General features: G+C 40.1%; 1 protein-coding gene and 1 long non-coding RNA gene across 10 annotated transcripts in view; one reads left to right on the forward strand and one right to left on the reverse strand.

Annotated features, from left to right (window-relative positions):
- Positions 1 to 2,313: 2,313 nt before the first annotated feature.
- On the reverse strand, positions 2,314 to 19,330 carry bdnf (brain-derived neurotrophic factor). Of its 7 annotated transcripts, none has more exons than XM_048184409.1 (2): positions 19,130 to 19,330; positions 2,314 to 3,373 (listed from the first exon to the last, which is right to left on the reverse strand). In XM_048184409.1, the coding sequence occupies exon 2, from the start codon at positions 3,350 to 3,352 to the stop codon at positions 2,537 to 2,539; it is 816 nt and encodes a 271-aa protein (XP_048040366.1). In that variant the 5' UTR covers positions 3,353 to 3,373; positions 19,130 to 19,330; the 3' UTR covers positions 2,314 to 2,536. The 7 variants fall into 7 exon arrangements, with proteins under 7 accessions (XP_048040366.1, XP_048040362.1, XP_048040364.1 ...); XM_048184405.1 differs by lacking the exon at positions 19,130 to 19,330 and adding an exon at positions 18,460 to 18,864; XM_048184407.1 differs by lacking the exon at positions 19,130 to 19,330 and adding an exon at positions 17,343 to 18,167.
- Positions 9,478 to 19,456, forward strand: part of LOC125264750 — a 32,677-nt gene continuing 22,698 nt past the window's right edge. For all 3 annotated transcript variants that reach the window (XR_007184114.1, XR_007184115.1, XR_007184116.1), the window contains exons 1-2: positions 9,478 to 9,556; positions 10,922 to 11,033. This is a non-coding gene — a long non-coding RNA (uncharacterized LOC125264750). The remainder of the gene's footprint in view (positions 9,557 to 10,921; positions 11,034 to 19,456) is intronic.

The raw sequence follows: 19,456 nt of genomic DNA on the forward strand, positions 1-19,456 counted from the left end.
AATGTTAACATCATCAGCATTGCGTGACTATGTATTTAGTGTGTATTAGCGTTACCTATAGATTTCAGTTTCTGTAGCCACTCTGAAGTCTTTTGCTTTTGACAATGGGTGAATTTCCAGTTGTCATCGACGATTGTCATTAACATTACAATCTGCCATCAAAATTATAAGTTTAATTATTCCAGCTGCTGTGAGAAAAGGTTATAAATGATCCGCTACCTGCAGCATCCTCACATGCTATATAGGCACTAGTTGGGACTCCTTCTTTCTGTTTACAGTAGTGACGTAATGATGCAATGGCTGCATGCTCGAATTTCCCGCGGAAACACACCAGTATCGATTTTATTATAAAACATTATCACAAGCTTACCGTTGTGAATCGGGCTAAAGTAAGGAGATAGTTTTGAACACTGGCTGGTTATGTACTTGGTCAAAAACTGATTTTGGATAATTTTTAACCAAATAAAGTTACAGACTGCAGCTTTAAAGAACACTATTCAAAGAAGATTTATCTACATATATGTGCCTTGAAATATACAATCCCAAGAACCCACTTTTATAACCAAACACACTCAAAAGAAAATTTTAAACGCAATTAATTAATTTATTTACTTAATTCTGAAATTATTTTTTATGATTTTTCATAAGATACTCTTAGTTTTTTTTTTTTCCTCCTTCCATATTCTCATATTTTATCAAAGCCACAAAACAAACTCCACTGGCTTGTTAAAACAGTGATTCTAGGAGCTTAGTTGCTGGTATTGTAGAAAGGGAAAAAAAGAATAGAGTGGCCTACTTCTGTAGCAAATGGGACAGGGCCCTGCTGGGTCTTACCAAGGACTACTTTGAACTGGGGAAAATCTGAACCTCACAAAAATAACTCAAATCATGCAAGTTGTTTCTTGGGTAAAATGCACCAGGATAATGTTGTATTGTCTATTTTCTTTAACTAGTCCATTCACCATTGCTGTATATGGTTGCATTTGCAGTAAAAGTGCTCATACTTATATATATATATCATACTATGTATATATAGTATATATGTACTATATATATAATATATATAATATACCCCCTCCAATTTTTTTTTTTTGTTCTAATAATGCAATACTGAGAGCTATTATTGTGTTTGCTGAGAAAGTATGCTGAAAAATAGAGCATAATTTCTTTATTGCCCTGTCCACTTATGCAGAGATACTTACCGTAAACAGACGAAACTTCCTGTTCTCCCATATCTGTGGCAGTGTATCAGTGTCAGACAGTTTCTGTTCAGTTGTCTGATAACAGCCTTTGAAGGAAAGCAGGTTTGTGTCTGTGTTCAGGTGTATCAGATATCACGTAGAGTGCATTGGAGTGTTGACTCCATTGATCTATCTTTCAGACAAAAGAAAATCCTAATCTCTTAGTGCTAGCGATGAAGGCCTGTACTCTCTGACTGGACAACATTACATGAGGGACTGGTTTCTATAGAATTTACATGTCAAGTTTAGAATAAGTCTTACCTGAGAACTCTCTGGACTGTTTGTTCTTCCGTGGAAGAGAGTCGAAACTACATTACATAGGTGTGTTCATCTGCATTTGCAAAATCCTTTAATGCTGAAATTTCAAACTAGCACTCGATTATACTGATATATATGATGAGAGTATGGGAGATATATACTTAAACCAATCTTTATCCCTTCTGAAATCATTTGAATGTATGATCCAATGTATGTTCGTTGTGAGAGAAGATGTTCTCTCCAAACTTGTGCCAAAGGGAGAGCTCAAACTTTATTGACATTGCTTTTGTTTTTCAGTTGCCTATAGTAATTTTATTTCTTCAAATATTTCAATTTAATATTGCAAACAACTTCACAACATACAAAATGAATTATATTAATCCAGAACACATGTCAATGAATAAATTTTATATATATTTTATATATATTTTTTCATCTTGTGGGGATAAAAAAATAAACAGCAAAGCTTTGACAACAGCACCTTGACATAGTATGTATTTCCAACATTACCTTGAGAAGTTGAGGATAGTAAACAGACAGAGTACTGAGAGGAGGAAATCCTGTTACGGTTGAGAATGTAAACGGAATGTTTTGGTCGGAAATCGTTTCCTTGTTTTCCCAAAGTGGACAGTTTCTGAATTCACAATTGAAGCAGCATGCAAGGTTTTTTTTTTTTTCTTTTCGTTTTTTTTTTTTTTTTTTCTTGAATGTAATTCTTCCTCACCCCCTCCTCTCCTCATCTCTCAAAATCTTGGCAACGTAAAAAACACAATGTCTCGAGGAATGTGATATAGTAATTTGAACTGGGCGCAAATGACTGATCAGATCTTTTTTTAATTGTTTACAAGGTCATGAATATGTTCAATAAATAGACTGTAGTATCACTTTTACTGTATAAACTTCATCTTTTTTACATGCAGTCCATAAAATTTTCATCTGACGGAATAATTTACCCTGTTATGTATATATACAAATAGATATTTTCTCTTTTCTCTCTCTTTTTTAGAACTCTCAATAAAATCTATACATTGTGTACACTATCTGCCCCTTTTAATGGTCAATGTGCATACACACGAAGTGTCTATCCGTATAAACCGCCAGCCGATCTTCCTTTTGCTATCCATGGTAAGGGCTCGCACGTAAGACTGGGTTGTCCGGCATTGCGAGTTATAGTGCCGCTTGTCTATTCCTCGACAGCCCTCCTTTGTGTACCCCAAGGGGTTGCATTTGGTCTCGTAAAAGTATTGCTTCAGCTGACCATTAGTCACAGGGACCTTCTCCAGGACGGTGACCGTCTGGCCCGACATGTCTATGGCCGTCTTTTTGTCCACAGCCGTCACCCACTGGCTAATACTGTCACAAACGCTGAGCTCCCCTCGCCGCGCGGGGTCCGAGTGCCGCCGCACGCGCATCGACATGTTGGCGGCGTCCAGGTAGTTTTTGTATTCCTCCAAGAGAAAGAGTAACGGCGGCTCCAAAGGCACTTGGTTGCTGATCATCACCCGCGAGGCGTACAGGTCAACGTCCTTTGAGTCTGCCATGGCTGCGGGACCGCCCCCTCCTTGGCCCTGGTCGGCCTCGGGCCCCAGTTGCTGCGTTGCCTCCCCTTCCACCTCAAGCAACTCCTCAATCACCTGCTCGAAAGTGTCCGTGAGCGAGGGCAGCCCGCCCCCACTCTGTGGAGTCCCGTGGCCTCGGCTGCCTGAGGTGGCGGCAGCGGCGGCGACGGCGGCAGCGGCGCCCAGGTAGCCCTCGGCCCGGTGGCCCCCCTGCACGCCCGGGATCTCTCTCATGGGCGCAGCTCTCATGCAACTGAAGTATGAAATAACCATAGTAACGAACAGGATGGTCATCACTCTTCTAACCTGTTGGAACTGGAGACAGCAAAAGGGGAAAGACAAGAGGGATGGGGGGAGTGAAAAAGGGGAGGGAGGAAGAGAAAACACAACGTAAAGCAACCATTTTCATTCAGAATACTGCAAATAACATTAAGTGAAACCGTAATCGAAGAAAGATTAATAGTATTGTGTGGTTATTGTGGCCAGTGAAATCATTTCTGTAGCGCAGTACAACAAACACGACATGCCAACTTGTTTTTTCTTTGTTTCATTTTTAGTTACTGGCCCATGGGAATGCAACTAACACTTTCTCCGTCCCTGCACACACACCTGCACATTTTTGCCCCCCTTTCCCCCAACAGCAAATGCAGCAGGCTAAATTCAGAGACCCTGGAGTATCATTAGGCAGACACCAGAGAACTGCTCCCACTCTCCTCCGTCTCTCTCTTCCCCTTCCCTTCCTCCTTCTCTCTCTCCTGCTCCCTTGCCTCCTCTACTCTTCCCTTAGAGGTGTGTGAACTGCTTGTGCGAGTATCAGACGGAGCAGATATAGGTGACGAGTCAAAGCCCACCAAAGAAGAAAAAGATAGGACACTGTCTATCATCAAAGTTTGCATGAGTAATCCAATACTGAAATAATTTTATTTTAAAATTTGATATTATTAAAATGATATATTCTTCTTATTATTTAAGTAATATAATTGTCTTATTCTTATCATTTTTTGATTTTATTCAAGCATGACCTTTACATACTGCTTAAATGTATATCAACTTCTCTGGAATTAACTGAGTAAATTGGAAGAACAAGCCCACACACTACGATGCCAAAGAGATGATTATCTTTCCCACTAAGAGAGGTAAAACCTGAAACAGAGAGACAAAGGAACAGAGAGAGATAAGGAAAGACACAACGTAAGAAAGCAGAGAGAGACTTATCATTGATAAAGAGCCAGAGAGAAGGAGAAATGCAGGGAGAACTGAGAAAGATGCCAGTCATTCATTCATTCACTCACTCATACACAAACTGCCATGTTTTAGTCAATGGAATTTTTCCTGACTACAAAATCAATGCAAATAAATGACAATTCTAGGAAACCATGAACCTATCTGATTCCTCCTCTCCTCTCCACGAACCCCTCTGCAGCTTTCTCTTACCTCTCTGAAGTCCCTCTATGAGTCACTGCGATTCATTGCATCCAATGACATCCCGGCACATACGAACAGACAGGGGAACATGCATACACAACAACAAAAAGATACCCATTACTCGCACTTTTCTAAAAAGGAGAAGAGGAGAGGTAGGGCTGGGGTAAGGGGGGTGGAGGGGGGGTGCATTTAAAAATATCCAGCACCGCAGCAAGGCTTCGCCAGTTCTCTGCGAGCTGTCCTCCCGATGCCCCACGCAGCCTCAGGAAGAGACAGAGGGAGGATCCGCTCCCAGAGCAGAAGGCAGTACGGGCCAGCAGGAGAGAAGGAGGGACACGCCCTGTCTAAAAGGCATTTGTTTCATTCTTAATTGGTGTCTGGGGCCACGGCTGCGATTTGCTAGCGCAGCGATGACTGCCATGGAGATGTGCTTTCTATAAATAGGCCGGTTGGGAGTCCCACAGTCTCGATTCAGAATATCACAGCCCTCTACTTAATGAGCTCAAAGTCCCCTCGCTCAGTGACGTTGCAGTCCACGAGGGGTGTGTGTGTGAGCGTGTGTGCGTCAACGTGTGTGTGTGTATTTAGCTAGGGAGATGAGATGGGAGCATGTTTAATCTCTCCTCTCAAATGGTCAAAAACAAGCATGGAAAAACCCAGAGCCGAGGATACAGCTGTAGAGGACAGATCAATCTTAATCAAATCAGGCAGCGCGCAAAATGTGTGTACAAGCTGCTTCTGCAGGCATGAAAAGATACTTCAGTCTGTCAGCTTTCCCCGTAATGGAAAAAGCTTCTTACATTGTCAGCAATTACCTCTGCTGAATATAGCGAGGAATTTAAAGTGCCTGCCTGAGGATTATTCAATGATTCTGTCTTATTTCATTCCTCCAGATGTGGCGCGCCTGTAAGGACGGATGGATTATTGTCAGCGTTCCTACTCTCAAGACAACCTTAATGTGGGTTTATACACATACAGAGAAGCATAGCCCAGTAACCGCCCCAGTTTCAGGATGATCCCAATTAGCAAACATCTGTCGTCTCCCTAATGAGCGAAGTATTTATATATATTGCAGAGGCTTCTGAATGAAATACCAGCATCAGTCATGCTGACACCCAAATCCCTTCTGTTGCCCTACTTGACAGCAGGTGGAGTACCAATGTCATCTCTCATCCAAATCCTACTGGCAATACATAACCTTAAATATATTACAGAGCTACTTGGCTTGCAGCGAAAGCACGTAAAAGCGCGAAGGGCAGTTATTGTTGACTACTGAACTTCGAAAAGCTGACTAAATTGTATCTTTCCCTCCTAATTAGACTAGAGCACCGGTGTGTAGTCGTGTGGCAGGAGCACAACAACCCCGATGACGTCTCTCTCCGGTCTCAGAGGGGGATGAGAGGAAAAGGGCGGTGGGGCTAGAAGGAGTGGTGCTAGGGGGCAGAGCCACTCATCAGCTCGCAATTGCTTTCCATTTTCCTCTGGGGTCCCTTCTCACCAGGAACAACACACAATTTTATTTCTAACTCTGCTATTTCCTGTTTCCATCAAGAGAATCAATATGGATTATACTCTCAATCAACTTCCTGTTAAAACGTAATCTAGATGATGAATCACTTTATTGCTCTGGGACTGAGTTGGCAATAACTGAGACCTTCTGTCTCATTCAAAGCAGCGAGGGAAGACAAGATTACCTTGACAGTCATGTTTATTCTGCTTTAATATGCGCTTGTTTGAACTGCGTATGATAATGTAATATCCTGTCATCGCACGGTATGATGTGCAAACATGAGTGTTTGTGTACAAAGAGAGCACAGGTGTTTCTGATGGGTCACAGAAAGTGAGTGGTAATGTGGTAGTAGCCATCACAAATAGTCACGGTTTCATGTGTGTTTAAATGTCTAAAATGAAAGAGATGACTTTCATGGTTGATGGTGAGATAATTCATTAGACTGTCATGTAAACAAAGCTGCTAATTCATGCTTTTTGTGTCTGATTTGTTAGATCTTTAAAGCCAGACTCATTATGAGGCATTGAAAATACTACAAACAAGGTTTCCATCAATCAAAGCATCAATCACACGAGAAACCATCCAGCCTGCAGTGATCTTTCAAGCTCTCTTTCTACAAAGTAAGGTACAGAAAGCTTGATGAAATACTTCATCCACGCAGCTGTATTTGATCCTTATGGTTGGAGCACGTTCAAACACCTTTCACTGACTGTACTTTAATTGGGCATGAGTGGCAGCTCTATAGTTTTGGCAAAAAGACTACATGCACCTGCTCAATTGTTTGGAGAGGGGCAGGTAGGATAGGATAGATTGGTCTACATGATCCTGATTCCCCCACAACTGTATTTGCTTAAATCTCCATGCCAAAGAGGGATTAGGAAAGAAAAGCACTAATGACAGATGTATAAGGATCTTCCAACTTAAAAGTATTGTGGTAACAGACACTTTTCTGTTAGTTTTAGGAAAATGCATTCACTCCTTAGGACAAGATATTTAACAATGCATGATTAAATATTTGAAAAGAACAACAAAGGTTGGGGTAAAATGCTTGTAGCATAAGAAAAGATTTTAGATTGCTTTAGTGTACTTGTTCAATGACAAGAGCACTGTAGCGTGCATCACCTAAGCTCACACAGGTGTCGCAGCTGCTAATTATTATTCTGACTTCGAGAACACATTAAAATGTGGAAACCATAATAGTTACAATCTGGCATTAGTGGTAACACAACAAAGGTCAACTGCAAAATAACACTGTCTATTCACCTGTGGTGAAATCTATGTCTTTAAATGCAAGGTTTTTCAAAGAGGTTTAGTTGGTGCTGGTTTAAGGAGTTGGTAAAAGTTATTTTTCCATTACAAGAATATTTAGGTATCAACAGTGTTAAAATTTAGATTTAAAGTTAGCTAGAACGCAAATTTTCAGCGCTTGTCAAATACGATAACGAAAAGAACCAGAACCATAACAACAGAAAGTTGCGCACGCGCAGTACGATTAGTTTCAGGCGGTAAGTCAATCACTATTTTTCAAATCCTAAGGCTGTAGATTTACCTATTCACAGATATATCATAATAATGTTTTGTTTAAAAAGGCTTAATTGACGTTTAGCTAACAGATTACACCCATAAAAGTATCCTTGAACTCATATAATAAGCCATTTGCTATAAAGAGAACAGTTTGAAATTCCTTTAAAAGTCCTCTAAAATAGACGACCCCATTGAAAGCCAAAATTCGCTCAATTGTTCACGATTGTAAATGTGGTTCTAATGCTGAAAGGCAGTAGACAAAGACAAATTAAACATTAGGGCTGTAATCATTTATGTATAAGTTTCGTCTTTTCTCGTAACAAGAGAAAGGGCAACGCGTTGGCGAACAGGATCCGCGAGGGAAATATCATCTAAGATTTGCCACTCTATATGTTAGTAGAGATTGAGTTTTTTTTCCCGGAACTTTCTAAGAAATTGAAAACATCCTGCAGGTAGCCTACCAACCAATAATAATAATAAAAAAAACTTCTCACGCCGCGCTAGTGCTGGAAATATAAACTTTCTGTCACGTTACAGTTTGTAAACTAGAAAAGTGGTGTCAGTGAGAAGATTATCTTACTTAAAACAGCGGCATCCGCACAATCCATCCTTTACTCGATAATAGGCTTTACAACACTTTTGCACTAGATGGCGCATTCGTCTACACAAAGCTCACTTGAAGTGAAGGCAAGCAGAAAACCATAGACATGAGAAACATCTCCTTCTCTTTTTGTCACATAAACATACGCTCACACAAAGAGAAAGCAGATTAATAAGAGGCCACCTGAGAGCTATAAGAATAAATGGGCCTGTTTTCTTTACTACAGTCTACATCGTCTATATGCTTTTCATCTAAAACAAATTACAAACAGAACCTTGTGTGTATATCTGCATCATAAATTACAACACGCATAACTACAAAGTCAATTAGGATTTGGAAAAACATGTTTCGAAATCAACTAGCAGTGTGATTTTGTTTAAGCAGTTTTGCGCACGTTGCATCCAAAAGCAGCCCATAACTATAATTTATTTGTTGGTTTTTAATTAAAAAAACTTGATGTTCTCTCTGTGAGTTTATCTGTTCCAGGAGAAGGCTAGACACTACACGGTAAACCTAAACGATGATCTCAAGTTTCATGTTCTTCAAGTCTCATTGAGTTCACGAAACGCATTTATTCTCTGAACGTTATCATACATAGCTTAGTTTTAGCATAAACTGTATAAACAATCTGTCCTTATGACTAAATATAATATGCCTTTAATGCGCCAGCATTAATGCGTAAAAAATATAAAAGTAAAACAGTCCACGTCCATTATTGCAGCAAATGTAATCAAACTAACTATTAAACAGCCGAACAGATAAAAGCTACTAGAATAAACAGCTATTAGCCCTGGATAATAAACAAAAACAACTTTTTGGTTCTACTGACCCCTCTCAGAAATTCAATCAACATAATAACGCCGTATCTTATTAATGAACGCGAGGATAGCGTTTCATGTTGCCGCTGCATGATCCAACACTTGATTACTTTTTCCTAACTCCTTTTCTCATTTCAGACGCAGTCAGTACAAAACCTGCAGTAATCACTCTATTTCGCACAAAAACCTACCTTTACTGTCCAGTCGTAAAGGAGACCATTCAGCAGGACAGTGTCATCTGGGATGTTTTGGATAAGCCCTCCGCGCAACTATTTTGCGATATTCGCCCGCTCTTCGCCAAGCAGCAGCTGCAAGTAGTCTCTTCAGCTTTTGAGCAAATAGATTAAATTATTGATAGTGGAAATTGCATGGTTGAGGTAATGGACTCCCATGACTGAGCGGATCCGTTGGAGTTGGGTTGAAGCAGTTGGATGGCATGGTGAGCGCTCGCGGTGTAGTGCGCATTGAGAGAGCTCTCCAGTTTGAAATGACGGCTTCATTCCTCGCGACTACAGTAACTAACTACTGCCGTGCCCGTGACGTTGCAACATGTGACTCCAGCGCGACGGCGACCGAACGCCAACCGAGTGAGACACTTATGCCTAACGAATTACCGGAAAGTATGTTATGTTACTGTGGCGTTTACCGAGAGCCAAAGACCAATGTATGAAAGAAACCTTGCTAATTCCTGAACATACTGCGTCTGAATGTGTGGGGTTTGTTTTTTTTAATATCCGTCCTCTTTCTTCTCTTAAGTGCTCCTTCAACCGATAACCATCGAGCCATGTGGGGTTTTGATATTTTTCCCTTCTCTTCGAAGGGAAAAATATAAAATATATATAGGTATATATAAGATACATATAAAATATGTTTCCTTTTTATGCCTATACAGAGTGAATCACAAAGGCTAGTGTTTTGTTTCATTTTCGTTGACTAGTAGGCTATCTAGACATAAGACATTATCTACACGTGAACACCTGAAATCAGTTTAGCTTAATTTATACAACTGGTACAATAATAATTTATGGTTTTATGTTATTACATCTGCCATTCTCAATTTAAAAGATAATATATGGTTTTAAGTTATTGCGTTTGCCATCTAAATCTCCTCAGTTCATTGCACTTTAAATTCATTGGCTGTGCAACAGCTTCCTAATGGACAGCTGTTAGGTTAATATGAAACACCTTTTTGTGACAAGACTATAGATCATCTGCTGAAATTGATATTTGCAATTGTGACTCCACAAAGGTAGCTTCAAAGAGCTCACTCCTTGTCCCCACCACATCAAGGATCTATTATTCCCTGGCTATCTCTGTATGTGATATTTTAAACTATTGTCAGTTTGAGCCCCTCTGTCTGCCAAAGGAGCTTATGTGCCAGATGTTGGTTCATTGCTTTTAAAACTATTCATTGTTCTTCCAGTGTCAGTTATATTCCTCCAATAATGGGAGTGGTTTGTTTGATATTCGGAAGGTAAAAGATGTTCTAACTCATAGGAGGTTGATATAATTTTGCGTTTCAACTACAACTTTGTCATTTATTCTATGTAGTATTTAACATGACCTTCCAGGAGGAGTTTAGGGAAAACATTCTTTGTTCTTTTACCCCATGCTATACCGCATCGTTAGCCCCATACTTTCACCAAGACTTTGAGCTCCAAGTGCTTTTGGATCCCGTCCAACGCAAGATTTATATTGATGAGTTTCGTGTATAGTGATGATGATTTTTCTCTGCATAAGGTAATGAGGTGGAGCGGTTTCAAACCTAGCTGTTCCCAGCATGAGAGTGCATTCTAACACCTGCCTCCTCTCACACACATACACACAAACTCCCTCTTTCTTTATTTCTTTCCATCTCCATCTTTCTATTTCTATATGGCCTTCTCATCTTCCATGTTTTTGCGATACTAAACTTTCACAAATATACGTTCACCTTCACTCGTTTTGACATATTCATGCTTACAGCTCTTTCCTCTCTCCTATAGGGACAAGCCAAGATGAATATAACTCATCCCATAGGTTCACAGGAGGAGAGGGCAAACCCTGGATGACAAAGAGTTGCATCAGCAATTACTGAGCGACATGACTCCAAGAGAGGTAAAACACACACACACACTCATGTACACTCTCACACTGCGCATTAGGGCTGTTCCAGCTAGGTAATCCATAAATAAATCACTCTGCTTCTCATTAGGAGCACAAAAACAACATGGATCTCATTCAGAACTGCACATACAGCACAAAGTTGACACCATCACCACAGAAAGAACTAAGATAACCACAAAGTGGACATATGGACTAATGAGAATACAGCAAGAGATGAACTGTAGGAAGACCTTGACTTTCATTCGCTGCAACTTTGTGGAAACTTTAGGATCCGTAAAAATGGTGACAAAACACACAGTGTGGACATTATAGCTGAAATGTTGGTTGAAACTTGACCATCAGGATCGACGTGTTCAAAGTGTTGAATGTTGAGAGAGTCGGAGCGGCGTCAGAAGCGATGGCCGTGTCTCTATCCAATAGGTCGGGTCGCTAATGACGTCACCTCAGCTTTCTCAATATCTTTCCCTCTGTTGTCTTGTGTGCTGTCTTGACCCATCGTAGCATATTCCATCCTGGAACCACCAGAATAGGGCTTCCACATACTGGCAAAATATTATTTTGAAGTCGCATTGTGACACTTAAAGAAGCATCGTTTTGAAAAGGTTAGAGGTGATCTGTGTCTTGGACAAACCTGAAATGGTGGAATAGTTTCCGGCATTTCAGGGCAAGATAAAACATTTAGAGTGTCAATACTAGCTGTAAAAACAGAGGCCATGGCTTCTTCATATTTCACTATATGAGGAAAAAAAGAGCTTTGAGCCACTGCTAGAAAACTAGAGAATGAGAAAACTAGACCAGATCTTAGTGTGACAGAACAATAAAGTTAGTTTATAGCATTCATCAAACACATCACAGTACTGACACAGAGCACAGGAAAGTGAACAATGTCCATTTTGACCGTCAGCACTGCAATGAAAAGCAAAAGTAAATCACAAAATGTTTGTCAGCATGGCACCAGATTTCAATATGAAATACACTCTTAAAAATAAAGGTTCTTTACATCAATGGTTCCATGAAGAGCCTTTAACATTCATGGAATCTTTTCAATGCACAAAAGGTTCTTTATAGTGGAAAAGGGTTCTTTAGATTATACAAAATGTTCTTCGCACCGAGAAAAAATGGTTCTTTTAAGATCTGTTTACTAAAAGGTTCTTTGAGGAACCCAGAACTGTTCTTCTATGGTGTTGCTGCGAAAAATCTTTTTGGAATCTTTATTTTTTAAAGGTATAGCACCCAAAAATGAACATTTTGTCATCATTTACTCAAGTTGTTCCAAACCTGTATGAGTTTCTTTCTTCTGTTGAACACAAAGGAAGATATTTTGAAGAATTCTGGTAATCTGAGAGTTGATGGTAGCCATTGACTTCCATAGTAGGAAAAAAATCAACGGCTACTGTCAACTGTCTGGTTACCAACATTCTTCAAAATATCTTCTTTTGTGTTCAACAAAAGAAAGAAACTTGTACAGGTTTGGAACACATTGAAGGTGAGTAAATGATGACAGAATTGTATTTTTTGGGTGAACTATCCCTTTAAGAGTGTAGCCACAAACATTTCCCACACTAGCCAGGTGTCAACAAAAATATGAATGACGAATGTGAAAAACATGTAAATATTCCAGAGTATATCTTATAAAACTCAGCACACGTCACTGATTTAGTGTTGTTTAGACTGTAATGTGGAGTGTACATTTTCAGTATGTACACTTGTTCAAGTGGGTCCCGTCTTTCCATTTTGTCATTGCATTGAAATGAGTGAGTCACTTTTTGGAACTTGAGTTTGCCCATTCCTGGGTGCCTGTCTCTGTTTCTTCGGCTCACTGTCTTTAGGGAAAGGGGTTTGGGCAGTGCTTTGTGTGACTCACATCACTGTCTCTCATCCCAGACCCAATCTGTACACTGAAGAATTGCGCAGTGCTCATCTCTCCAACAGCAAGATGCAACAGGTTCCTGTTATCAATAAAGGGCTGAAGGTGGTCAACAGCGGCCAGCCGTGTAAGATAAAGATCTCAAAGTCTTGACTTATAGCAGCTACATTATAGGACTACACACTTAGATATCCACTTTAGCACATCGACTCAATGAGCTATACAATCCACGTAACTGTAATCTATCCCCTGCAGCATACAGCTACACTGGTAATGTATCCGTGGGGTATAAGCCCTCTGCTGCACTCTGACACTCCTCTGGTAATCTAGCCTTTTGCTTGCCCAACAAACCCTTATGTGTCAAGGGTGAGTATATTTACATAATTAGGTAGACAGTTCTTGTAATGCACTATTGTACTACACATTTAGTGGTTACTAGATTCATAGTTTGGATATCCGTTTAAAATATTGATATAATAACAAATGCAAAAAACACCATAAACAAAGTGTACTTTGAGAAATAGCGCAGATGAGAATGAAGATGAAAAAAATAAACTGTCTGTGAAGTATGACAATCACTGTTTTTCAAAGCAGTAGCATAGAAAGTGTCTAAATGACCTCTAAGAAATGTTAAACATTCAAATGTTAAAAAAACACCCTTGTTTTAGAGACCTTAGAAATAGTATAAAGCAAGTATATCAAAGTCACGCTCAGACACAAACACAGTCGGGATGCCATTCTTAAGCAACATGCACAGAGGCGAATTGCAAACATGTTAGAGAAGTCCTGCATATACATACCCAAGCACTGACGTTGGCGAATTGTTAGAGGATTCCTTGGCGGAGCCTTAGTTGCCAGGCACCAGCACTAATGCTGCACTGTAGTTATTCACATACAGAGAGGCAAGTGCCACTCCATTTTATTTCAGCGAGTAAAGCACACAGGTGGGGGGCAAACAACTAGCAAAGCACATCATACAGACTCTATCAAACAAACTTGGATGCAGATATATGCTAGAGGTCAAAAATTCAAATATTGTATAGCCTATACCATTACACACAGACAGACACAAACAACCCTGTTTACACAAACACCAAATACAATGGGGTCACAACACCCTAAATGGAAAATTTCATTTCAAAAGTATTACAAAAAACATACACATCTAGCGTCATTTGGAAGCGGATTATAGAAGAATTAGCCTACACCATAAGTGTAGATACCAGGCGACCTCGTTCAGAATAAGCGCTTTGCGCTAGAGCACCGCAAGTCACGCTCTTGCTTAGTATTGAGCGCGCGCACAATTCCTCAAGCCTCTTGGTTTTCTTGCGCAGAAAACCTGCGATCGGATGTGTTAATTATAATGACTTTAGACTTGTCCAAATAGCCCCATAAACACAGAATAATTACACTATATCCATCGGAAGTATCATTCAAATTATTTTGGCACCACGTATACTAAATTAGCCTGCTTATATATAGAAATTGTGATTAATCTTTATATGATAATGATGATTATTATTTTTATAGTTGTTACTATTGTGGTTAGCTAAATTGTGAGACTAGTGTGGTTCGCAAAAATGAATCTTTTCAGGGAGTTAATGGAAAAAAACGGACCTTTTTCTTTTTCGCAATTGTGACGAGCACACGCTTTTATTTCCCAAAGGAACTCTGCATATTCAGTAGGCCTATAATAAATTCCTCCCGCGAGTGAAGCAGGGTGCAATAAGTCGGTACGTCTCTATAAAAGTTAATTAGGAAAGCCGCTCTCTGTAAACAAAACAATTTTCATATTTAGTTTATAAATATCCCCTGATCATCCGCGGCGGTCAGTCAAACGAGGACGAAATAAAACGCCGATTAAACTAGAAATATAATGGCACAAAAGCATTATGTGATGTCTGAATTGAAATCTACCAAGCTCAGATTTGTTATTGACGCCCACCCTTAACTCTGCAGCGATCAGAGAGCGGAGGGGAGGGGGGCGGAGAGGGAGATTCTCAGCTAGATAACACAACCCCATTTATGGACTGATCCGATGACGTACATTGCAGAAAGTTCTATAAAAAACCTTCCGTACATACAAAGTGTGTCGTGCCATCCCCCAGCACCCCCCACCCTCCCCGCATCCGCCTCCAGCCCCCTCCCCCCGCATGCCCACACCCACACCACCAACCCACATCTCTATCCCTCTGTCTCATGAACTAAAATTATATATATATATACATTCATGTTTATAAATAAAACAAAATGCATTCAATAAATGAAAACACGACTCTGAGACGTCTGATGTGTAATAAATGACAAACAATGAATAGTTTAATAGCTTGATAACATTTCACTCTAGACAAAGCTTTAAAAAATAAATTTAATATATTGATGCAGAAGTATTTAGTTATTCACCACTGGATTATTTGTAGGCAAAAACAGGCGTTTCGTTGAAAAACATGAAATTATTCATGAAATATGCGCTCATAAAAACGGCGCTCGTGACCGTTTTGTTGCATGTCAATAATGATGCTTATAAAATTTGCCCATAAATGACAATGGTATTAACAAGATTACAATGAAAAAAAACAACAACAACAACAAAAACAAAAAAAAACAAAAAAAAAAACAGTGATAATAAAATCTAGTTAGAATATCAGCTGCTATTATTTTCGGACCAGTCCAAAAAACATATGCTGCTGCTTGATTTGTCACTTTAAAGTCAAAATGTTCGATACATTGAAACAGCAGAGATTTTCTCGATAACATGTTTCGTACGATTATGACAAGGAAATAAATGTTTAATAGAGAAATTACCGATTTAGCAGTGATGAAAGAAGCTATAATGCATCCGAACAAAGGGAAACAGTCATAATGATCATTTAAAAGCAGCTAAATGACACACTGAATGTCTTCCGCCTGATAGACTCTTGATTAACGCAGTGCTGAGGCGCCTGTGGGCTTTCATATCTGTCTGTTTGTCATTCAATCGCTTCACCCTTTAATCAGATTCTTGGATACAAAGAAAAAAGCGACCGTAGCCAATATCCTCCGCTCATCCCTCTCAGAAACTGAGACGAATTCCTAAACTTAGTCGGCATAAAAGTCAGAAAATCATCAGCGAAAGGCTCCTTTAAAACGCTGACTGTCCTAATTTCGTCTCATCTTGCACAGCTTTTCTTCAGCTTTCTCCACAATACGCGTGACACCCTCTCAGCCATTTCCTTATCAGGCAATCTTATCGGTGGCTCCATCTAACCCAGTCTGAACAAAATCTGACCACGCCTATCCAAATTCTTATTCACTTTAACTGGAAATATATATATATGAACACACAAATACACACACACATACACAATGTTTTGAACAAAGGGCTATTTTTGGAGAGCCAATTCAAAATATTTTAACATGATATGTTATCTGTGGCGAAAGCTTTTAGCTCTAAGTGGTTCCCAACTGTTCGGCGTGTGCACAGACAGACCTGTGCGCTCGGGAGCGAGATGAGCAGGTGATGCTGGAGTAGAGGAGTGGAAATCTCGGGATGAATGAAACGGAGAAGCGGTCCGTAGTAAAACACTAGCAATATGTCCACGATGACGAAGCGCGGAGATGCTACAGACGCGATTACATTGATAGGGCTGGTTGCACCACTTTAAGATCGATTCAACGAATAAATTATCCCTCCATGCTAACGAAAACAACATTTAGCTGATAAGAAAGGATGATGAGAATACGGATAGATAGATAGATAGATAGATAGATAGATAGATAGATAGATAGATAGATAGATAGATAGATCCTGATCTTTTCGTTTGCAGGAAGACAATAAGTAGATGGCAGCTCGTGCTGAGTCGTATATTTTATTAAAGACATGCCCTATTATTCAGCAAGCAAAGAAAAGCGTGTGCTAGACAATTGCGCATTTAAGACAACAAAAATTCCGCAAGCATTTGATTGTGATGAGGACGGAAAGTCAGCTGTTTACGCACTTACATGCACAATTTACTTTCTACATTTGATGTTGCGCTATAAATAGCAACTCATATAAAATAACTGCTATTTGTGAACATCTCTATACAGGGGTGAATTGTGAGATATAGAAATAAATACATTATTCCGTTCCTATGAATTCGTGACAGAATTGTGGCTGTTAATTGAAACAACTTTGTCACCGTTACGTTTCCTGCAATATAGTGTAAAAACATACGAGTAAAGTAGAGGGAAAATGTAAAATGATAACGTAAGTTTAACATTTCCCTCATGACTCAGTGTCTCTCTCCCATCACTACCCAAAGCTGCTCCTCACAGCGTAACATTTTTTATCTAGCTGTAACCACTAATCAAACTTAAAATGCGTAAAGAGGTGTCATTTCTCTATGTACAAGTAAAACATCTGCCCAAGAAAGACTGCTAGTAAAGTAGAGAATAAAACAAACAGGTCTTACCTTTTTAAGAGCTGACAACCACTATCAGTGGTTAGATCTCCAAGACCAACACTTGCATTTCCCAAAGTTAACGCTGTGCACCAAGTGGAGCTTGCAAAGTACGCGTACACTACAGCAGCTCTACCATTTCAACTTTCACATGCTCTAAGTGGCGACAAAACTCCAAGCGCAAAGCAGCCCCACTATCGACTGGTTCTTTTCCTCGCGTGTTTGTTTGTTTGTTTGTTTGTTTTGCTTTTACCGGTCTCCCTCCGAAAGCGAAAAAGAAGAAGGAAAAAGTGAAACAATTCCCTAGCTTTGGCAAAAGAACTGCAAAACACAAAAGGCGATGTCCACTCACTCCGCGTTAGTCCTCAGCGTTCAACGACTCCGGTGCCTCTGTCCAAAGTGCTGAAATCATAGCACAGCTAAGGTTACTTAGAAGCAAAAATCTATAGTTTCGTTAAGTGCCACTTGATATTGCTTTACTCTATTGCTTCCCCACGCCTTGTCACGTGAATATATCCTTGGCAAGCCCGTCCTGTTAATATTTGATCACATGTTGGCCGATCGTTTTCTTAACAAAAGAATCACTTATCTGAAAAGTCACTCATAACCCTCTAAAGAGGAGTCCCCCCAAAAGGCTTGAAACCCATGTCCCCGAATCACACAGTAATAGCGTCTTGGTGCTCTGCTTTTGTCCTGCAGGGCAGATTGACATGTCTACACATGTTGCTTTTTCACTGACAGAGAGCACTTGTAAAAATGATATTCAGAATAAAGGCTAAAAGCCCAACAGGCATCAAAGCGCAGATTGGCACACAGCGCAACAAAGGCAAAACCCCAGTTAGAATGTATATTCTCTACGGCTGTGTATGCGTCTGCGTTTGCTTTGCTCAGATTTGTTTGTCTACCTACGAATCCCGGAAAACAGCAGCTTTGCAAAGTTTTACATTTATGTTGGCAAACCTGAACCCTCGTTTAAGTAGCCTTCAGCGTTAGGGTCCACAAGTACGAGAGCACTCGTATATGTCGTAGAGCAAAATCTGTTCTTTTGATACCAACTCTACAGTGTAAACACAAGTCATGCCTTTTGGGGTAATTATTCCTTTAAGTGTAGTATTTCCATGCTACTTACCATTTTCCCCTATGCTGTCCTGGAGATAGAAGTGTCTTAATATCCACACACTCCAACAGATGCTGGTAGGTAATGTGTCTTGTTTGAAGTCATCATATGAGAACTTCTGCCGTGCTCAGAAGATCGCCCACCACTTGGGTGACTTATGAATCTAATAACCCTTTGCAATATCCGCGTGCTTAAACTCTCTAACACCTCGGTGACTGTGCAGACAGGACAAATAGCAACCAGTCGCGATTTACCCAAAACCCCTATACAGATTTACGCAGTGTCCTTTCTCAGATAAACGCCGTTAGTGCTCTTACGTGATTGAAATAAGCGAAGGCGGTCAAGTTTATGTGGGAATTAAACTGACCAGCAACTACAACCACGAGATGCTGAGTGAAAATGAATCACCATAAGAAAAGTTGCGCATCCAAGACAGCAATGTGCACTTTTTTTTCCGCTTGTCTGTGCGCGTATTGCGCGTGATATGTCAACATTACGCGAAGTTCACGACATTTTCAATCTGGCTGTTTTCCCAGCTGAGAGAGAAGTCGGGTAAGATCACATTTCACAATCTTATTTTCTGCCAAGTAGGAAGTTCTCGGGAGACTTGTTGCTGCTGCTGCAAAGCTGTGGTATTGAAAGCCAAACAGAGGAAAAACATGGTTTTAAGTACCATACTTACATCTGTGCAATACAGTTTGAGCTTCGTTTTGTGTGCACTATAGGAAAAGAAAAGCTGAATCCTCGTCAGTCTTGAGACACGCTGTCAACTTAAAGAAATGACAACGTTATTTCCCCCCGTACGCCTTTATCTTGACATAAAGAATGAAAGGGAAGTCACGAAATCCAAGTACGACCGTTGTCTGTTATCAGTAAAATTCCATCAGAGCGCGAAGACTCAGACATCTAATTGTTATGCAGTGACGAGGCGCTATGCTTGTATGTGTCCTACAAATGTGCTGGAAAGTAACATGAGTAATAGGTGGTATTTACCCGCATATGAGCCAAG

The sequence above is a fragment of the Megalobrama amblycephala genome, linkage group LG3, assembly GCF_018812025.1.
Source record: "Megalobrama amblycephala isolate DHTTF-2021 linkage group LG3, ASM1881202v1, whole genome shotgun sequence".
NCBI classification, from domain to species: domain Eukaryota; kingdom Metazoa; phylum Chordata; class Actinopteri; order Cypriniformes; family Xenocyprididae; genus Megalobrama; species Megalobrama amblycephala.